The following is a 6912-nucleotide window of genomic DNA, read 5'->3' on the forward strand; positions in this document are numbered from 1 at the left end:
TGAACGATTCAACCATACCAAAAAGGCCATGTAATGCCAAATTATCACCGGTAACCTGAACAACAGACCCCCTCAATGGCGTATCTGAAAACGGTACCTGGATTCCCTGTGTCTCCAGAGTTTTCAAATCATTAACTAGAGGTTGTAAGATTGGACTAAAACCATATTTCTTAATGTCATCAGAATGAAAGAGAGACACCAGATGAATGTTCATCAAAACAGAATTAAGCTTAGTTGGCAAATTTCTTAAAATAAAGTAAACACAGCCAAGTTTGTGTACTTGACTGTATACACCAGTGGTTTTATCTAAGCGTGTATCATAACGTACACCAAGAACATGCTCTACTGGCTCAACAATTTTCCATTTTTTTTCAAAATGTCTTTGCCTCTTTGTTACCGTGTTTAGAAGCGAGAATGGATTTTCTAAGTTCTCCAAACATTCTTTGACTTTGTCTAAGGTCTGTTCATTCACCTCAGACGAAAGACATTCAAGAACAGCATCCTGTGCTTGAATATGGACGTCATTCACAACCTCCTCCATTGAACAAGCTAAAGATTGCACTGTATTTTCAGCAACTCCAGCTGCTTGTACTTGAGCGATAACAGAGCTACACATATCTACAAATGAACTTTCTTTCAAAAGATTTTGGTGACTAACAGAAGAATCTGGACCTGGCAAAGGCTCAGTGGCACAAAAACTGTCCATGTCAACACTGTCCATACCAACACAGTCCATATTATCAACAATATCTCGGGCCAAACTGTCTCCATGTACCTTCAAGAGGTGTTTCTTGAACCCAGAATAAGTGTAAAAAACAGATGGACAACCATGTTCCCCACATTTCAAACGCAATGTGCGCCCCGGATACAAAGCATGACTAAACTTCAAATGCTGGAAAAGAGCAGAACAATTTCTGTGCTGAACCTTACACTTGTAACACGTTAACATATTTAAATTCAAATGTTACTAATTCTCACTCTGATTTCCTTGACTCTTGGGCTCTCCTTTGCGGTGGCCACATCAATGCCATAGATGGTTGTTTGGATGAAGGTGTAGAAGTTGAAGAGGGTCTCATCATAAGACACAGCAAACATGAAGTGCGCCTTCGTCGAAGGACAGTTCGTCGAAGGCAGCCACAGCAGTCTGTGCCACACAAGGAATAGGCTTCTGGTCCAGAACGATGTAAAACTTTTGGATGCTGCTCCTCTTTTCGCCAACGCAGAGAAGGAAGGGTTGTGCAGATCCAATTCTGCCAAGGAAAGTCGCCATGCTCGTCCCCACCTAAGATTGAAAGACAGAACATTAGAAAGAGAGATTTGTGCTTGTTCACTTCCAAGTGATAAGATTTACTATTTTAATTTTGAACATTTTCCCACTTCCTTCACCTGCAAACATATGAAAAAGATCTAAAAAGAGGATGAGCTGTACTAAAGATTACATAATCAACAGTGAATGAAACAAAACATCCATTAATTCATATCAAAAACATACCTTCATGAACTTGATTACGTGGTCAGCAGCCTCAGATGCACTGATTTTCCCGTGTCTTTTCCCCTTTGCCGTCGGAGGTAAGAGATGAACCAGCAGGAGAATAGCGGCCACGACACTGTCCCATCCTAATTGAATCACAACACACAGCCCATCTGTAGTCAGATTATGCACAATTGTTCACGTACAGAACATAGGTGAACGTGCTCATCCGTTAACACCTACCACAATCATTGGATTCCTCCTGAGCAGACAGGAGGTCATCCAGATGAGTACTCTGGTGAAGGCTTTTGCTGATGGTGATGACCCTAGGCTTGTAGAACGTTGGCCATTTTGCAATAAACTTGCCGGAGAGGTCTTTCCCAAAGAGCATGGTGAAGTCCTGATCAATCTAATACAGACAAAAATCATATCAAAATACAATTCAACACATCAATTAAGATGTACATCAACCAGTCTCAATCCCTTACCAAGCCAGGTATATCCAAGAATCTTGGGAAGTGATCTAGGATGAGTGAAGACTGGTCCGGACTGTGTAGCATTTGTTGTCTATACTTGAATGTTGCTTTCATTTTCTCCTTGACGACTACCAGGTCTGCCAAATGCTTCATCATGGACATTGCTTCTTTGCAGTCATCACCAAACAGCTGTTCAGATGTTGAGGTCTCACGTAGAGTCTTTGGGCCACCTTGATAAGTAGCTTTGGAGCCCCTTTTGGTGTCACTTGCACTGTTGCGCTGAACCGTCTTCAATCGGTAGACCAGGTAGCCCTGTCCACTGTGAGGATCATAGTAATGCTCCTATCACACAAGAAAACAGAAAAGACATACTGTATTAGATTCCATACAAAAGAACAACCAAACAGATCTAGTCCCTACATGACGAAATAAGGGAAAATGAATTGATCTTGAAATTTCATACACACATAACCAGTGGCTGATTCCTTATCTCTCAGATTGGGGAAAAGAGTGACAATTCCAAGGGCATAGGTAATGCGTACATTGACTGGAGGGATCCTCCTAAAACTCAACCAATTATCAAATTGCATTTTAACATGCAGTTCAAACAAATTGACACAAACTGTGGAGAGGGTTGAGTGGTAGAGTAAAGTAGACTTTACTACTTACCCATGACTTTCAATCATATCTGCCACCAGAATGTTGACAAGTTTCCTTCTTGTATGATCAGAAAGACCATTTGTGTTGTTGTACTCTTTGAATACATCTTCACCCCCTGGTTTTTGATGCAGAGCTACATAGACAATCTGCAATAGAGGTCACATGTCAGCCTGCTATGAATTTTGAAAAAAGATTAACATTACACCAAAAACCTGAAATCAACTCACATTTTTTGCAACCTTACTGTCAGGTGGTCCCTCAACTAGTCGCCTTTTCCGTGCTGTGGTGCTCTCTGTTATCACTGTGGAAGAGGAACTTGCAGAGCTGAGAGACTCAATTGATGAGTATGACCCCTCCTCTGAGCAGAAGGAGGCCTCGGTTACCTGGTCCTCATCTATGGAAGCAATTGAAACAAATGTCCCAAGATTTATCACACGGCATTGTATCTGCATTGGCACTAGTATGTGTAATTGTTTTCACAACTGCAGTTGTACCAAATTGATGAATACAAAGTCAATTTTTATGCTTTCATGTCTTACCAGTGTGCTCTGTGACCACTTTGAAAGACATTGTAGAAGATCTCAGCAGTTCATCAAGCATCAGCTTGACTCCAGATGAGTCATTCAGCTCTGCATGGATTTCATTTGGCAAGCTGAATTTAGCATAAACTAGAGGAGAACAAAAACACTTGTCTGTAGTACACTACAATTTACAACAAATTATTTGTAATAATTAATCAAAAAATAATAAACTTAATCATGTCCATCACTTTTGACAGAACCCACAGATTTCTATTAAAATATGAGCTGTTGGCTTCAAAAACATATTTAGTAATTAAATGACTTGACACTGAGGGAGGCGAGTAAACAAGCAGGATGCATGTGAAAGACAGATGGATCCCTCTTTGAGAAATACCACATTTTAAAACCAAAATCATTAGCCTTCCATTTGCATTCCAACTTGCCAATGCCAACATTGGGTCCTCGTCATCTAATGTGGGACCGTAGCTGTAGCTGAACTGTTGAATCGACTAAGCTACAGGCTCTGAAGGACAACTAAGCGAAATGGCGCTGTCCCTAATTATTTCTAGCTTACAATGCGCATATATGTCTTTTAAGTTTGCCTTACAATTAAATAAAGGAGAACCCACCAGGGAATTCTGAAATAAACGTTACTGACTTACACTTGTAGGTGGTATAATAACGTGACCTACCAGGATTCTTGGACTGTCTGTAAAACCATGAAATGGCGCCGTTAACTAGGCTAACACTACTATGGAACAGCAACGGGGCCAACCGCCATCAGGATAGCATAACTTCTATCGATTTGAATGGCGCGAAACCATTTGTTCATAAAACTATGCCCATGATTATCACAGTCCTAACATCATTAATAACACCAGTATGTCTTTTAAGTTTGCCTCACAATTAAATAAAGGAGAACCCACCAGGGAATGCTGAAATAACGTTACTCTGACTTACATTTAGGTGGTATAATAACGTGACCTACCAGGATTCTTGGACTGTCTGTAAAACCATGAAATGGCGCCGTTAACTAGGCTAACACTACTATGGAACAGCAACGGGGCCAACAGCCGTTACGATAGCATCATTTCTAGCGGTCTGGGGTAGATTATCATACCAGTTTACAAACCAACGAAATTAGCATTGAACTTACCCTCTTCTATGAATTTCACGTAATCGTAGCAGTCGTCAGTACTTGGAACACAAACCCATTTCTTGACATTCTTGTGCTCCACTTGGACTAGCATTTCTATGAAACACAGCAAAAAACTCAAAGAACTTATCCAGACTAAATGTAGAACACGTTTCCCCCTCGGCTAGCTGCAATGTAGCTTTACGTAAGCTTAGTCATGCCCTATAGGCTACATATCACTATTTTAACATTAACTTACCGTTGGCTAGATGTGAGCAGAAGGCATGAGACTTCAAGTTTTCTTGCTTTTAGAGTTTTCTGTTAACATCCATGTAAAATAGGCAGTCAGAATTTAAACCATAATCGAAGTTGCTGAGCTAAATCATATTCTCATCAAAAATACCTCTCATGTGAGCGTTTTGCTTACCTTCAGAAACAAACATTGTCCTCATGGAAAATGGAAAAATAATGGCGTCGACAAAAAATGGATTTTGCATTTAACAGCTGTTACGTGAAGGCGTGGCTTAATTTAACACCAACAAGTTAACGGTCCAATTTGACAACATAAAAGTGTCACAAGCAACACCGCCAATGTTATTTTAACGCTGTCTAGTGTTAAAACAACATCAACTCTCTATTTAACACTGTCCCCAACATTTTAACACTGGCATTTTTGCTGTGTATATACAGTATCTGCTAATAATATGAATAACAAACTAACCTGATGTGCTTGAATAATATGTGAATGACACAGCGTAGAGCCACTTAAATTTATTTAATTTTATTTGATATTAGAAATATGTATCTATCTTTGCTCCTTCTAGCTCTATATTATATATATAACTAATATTATCTTTCTAGTTTTTCATATTTGTGAAATTTGTATTCATATCTAATTTTATTTTTCTCTGGGAACCCCCTGGGACGTCTTCATAGAACCCTCTGGGTCCCTAGATCTGCTATTGATAACCATTGTTCAAACTACTGTAATAGTTTCTGTGCTTTATGCTAACAGATATCAGATGTCACTGACAACTTAGACCAGGAGAGGGTTGAACTATGTTAATGTGATGATACTGTCACTCGGCTCTCTCGAAGGTGTAAATCTTTGGGGCTAAAATTCTCCCTGAAACAGTTTGAGGAGTGGCTACATTCAAATGGTCACATCTTTGAATATTTTCAGATTTTCACCTGTTAGACATTGTTGGAAAGCTTAGAAATCACACTTTCAGACTCTGCAAATAACTCAAAATGCCCATTGGGAGAATTGCTCCTGATTTTTCCATGGCTGGGCACATTTTATTAAAAGTCCAGTATATGCAATTCAGGAAGGGCAATTGGCAGAAATTTAAATAATTCTTCAAATTAACTCGTGGATACAGTTTTCATGACTTAGTGTCTCGGCCCATGATGGCTTTCTTCGTGTTTCTCTCTGGTCTAAACAAGATGATGTAACATTTGGGTCCAAACAGCGCCACCAAGAGGCCAAAACTGGAGGCCAGGATGGCAAATACCTCCACTGCATCTGCATAGTTGCCTGGTGAGCTGATGTAAGAAGGGACAAAGGCCACCCACACTGCACAGAAGATCAACATGCTAAAAGTGATGAGTTTGGCCTCATTGAAACTGTCTGGAAGATTCCTTGCTAGAAAAGCTAACAAACAACTGAGGATGGCCAGTAAACCAATATAACCAAGTAAAACTGCAAAACCAACTGTGGACCCAACTACACACTCATAAACTATCTTGTCACTGTGATACTGTGTGTTTTTGTGAGGCATTGGTGAAGCAGAGACAAGCCAGGCAGTGCAGATTGCTGCTTGAATAGTAGTCAGAAGCAGAACTGTCCCTCTCTGCTGCATAGCACCAAACCACTTGAGACTGGACTCACCTCCTGGTTTGGAGGCCCTAAACACAGCAAGAACCACCATGGTTTTCACCAGGATACATGAGACACAAAGCACAAAGCTGATGCCAAATGCTGCATGTCTTAGTTGACAAGTCCATAATCTGGGTCGTCCAATGAAGAGCAACGAGCAGAGGAAACACAATTTGAGAGACACCAAGAGAAGAAAACTGAGTTCTGAATTGTTGGCACGAACTATAGGTGTGCTGTGATGACGGATGAAGATGCCCAGAACAACAACACAGATACATGTGCCCAACAGTGAGGTGGTTGTCAAGCAGATACCCAGAGGCTCATGGTAGGAGAGGAACTCTGTTTTCTTAGGGACACAGTGGTCACGCTGGGGGCTGGACCAGAAATCCTCTGGACAGCTGGTGCACTCCATGGAGTCTGAGAAAAGAGGGAAAGTGATGAGATACATGTTTATACAACATCTCTAAACTGTGGTGTTTAAAACTTTACACTCACCAGTTGTATTGCTGATCTTTCCCTCAGAACAAGGGACACAGTCAAAACAACACTCAGGTTCCCCCTTCTTTCTGGCCATGCGGGTACCTGGAAGACAACTCTCACTGCACACTGACCGAGGAGGCTGTGTGGAGAAACATCAGTATCTGTTAGATTAATCTATAATGATTAAGGTAAAGAGATGGTAGTCTGAAAAATTAACCTGTTTGGATTCAAAGTTCCAGAAGATTTTGTCTTCATCCAGTGTGATTTCTTCACCTTTGAAGGCTGACCTC

General features: G+C 40.6%; 1 protein-coding gene across 1 annotated transcript; it reads right to left on the reverse strand.

Annotated features, from left to right (window-relative positions):
• Positions 1-322: 322 nt before the first annotated feature.
• On the reverse strand, positions 323-2878 carry LOC122773900. The gene is made up of 6 exons (XM_044032883.1): positions 2835-2878; positions 2617-2753; positions 1960-2289; positions 1715-1880; positions 1493-1617; positions 323-1282 (listed from the first exon to the last, which is right to left on the reverse strand). Exons 3-6 carry the CDS (start codon positions 2107-2109, stop codon positions 1076-1078), a joined length of 648 nt encoding a protein of 215 aa, XP_043888818.1. The 5' UTR covers positions 2110-2289; positions 2617-2753; positions 2835-2878; the 3' UTR covers positions 323-1075.
• Between the last annotated feature and the right edge of the window lie 4034 nt (positions 2879-6912).

The sequence above is a fragment of the Solea senegalensis genome, linkage group LG8 (assembly GCF_019176455.1).
Source record: "Solea senegalensis isolate Sse05_10M linkage group LG8, IFAPA_SoseM_1, whole genome shotgun sequence".
Classification (NCBI taxonomy): domain Eukaryota; kingdom Metazoa; phylum Chordata; class Actinopteri; order Pleuronectiformes; family Soleidae; genus Solea; species Solea senegalensis.

What these genes read in the sequence shown, in the direction of transcription:
- LOC122773900 (XM_044032883.1), bottom strand. Translation starts at nt 2,109, where the DNA reads ATGTCCATGATGAAGCATTTGGCAGACCTGGTAGTCGTCAAGGAGAAA. An exon ending in TCTTGGATATACCTGGCTTG is followed by an intron (nt 1,881 to 1,959) that starts GTAAGGGATTGA and finishes TGTCTGTATTAG; the next exon opens with ATTGATCAGGACTTCACCAT. An exon ending in ACGTAATCAAGTTCATGAAG is followed by an intron (nt 1,283 to 1,492) that starts GTATGTTTTTGA and finishes TTTCAATCTTAG; the next exon opens with GTGGGGACGAGCATGGCGAC.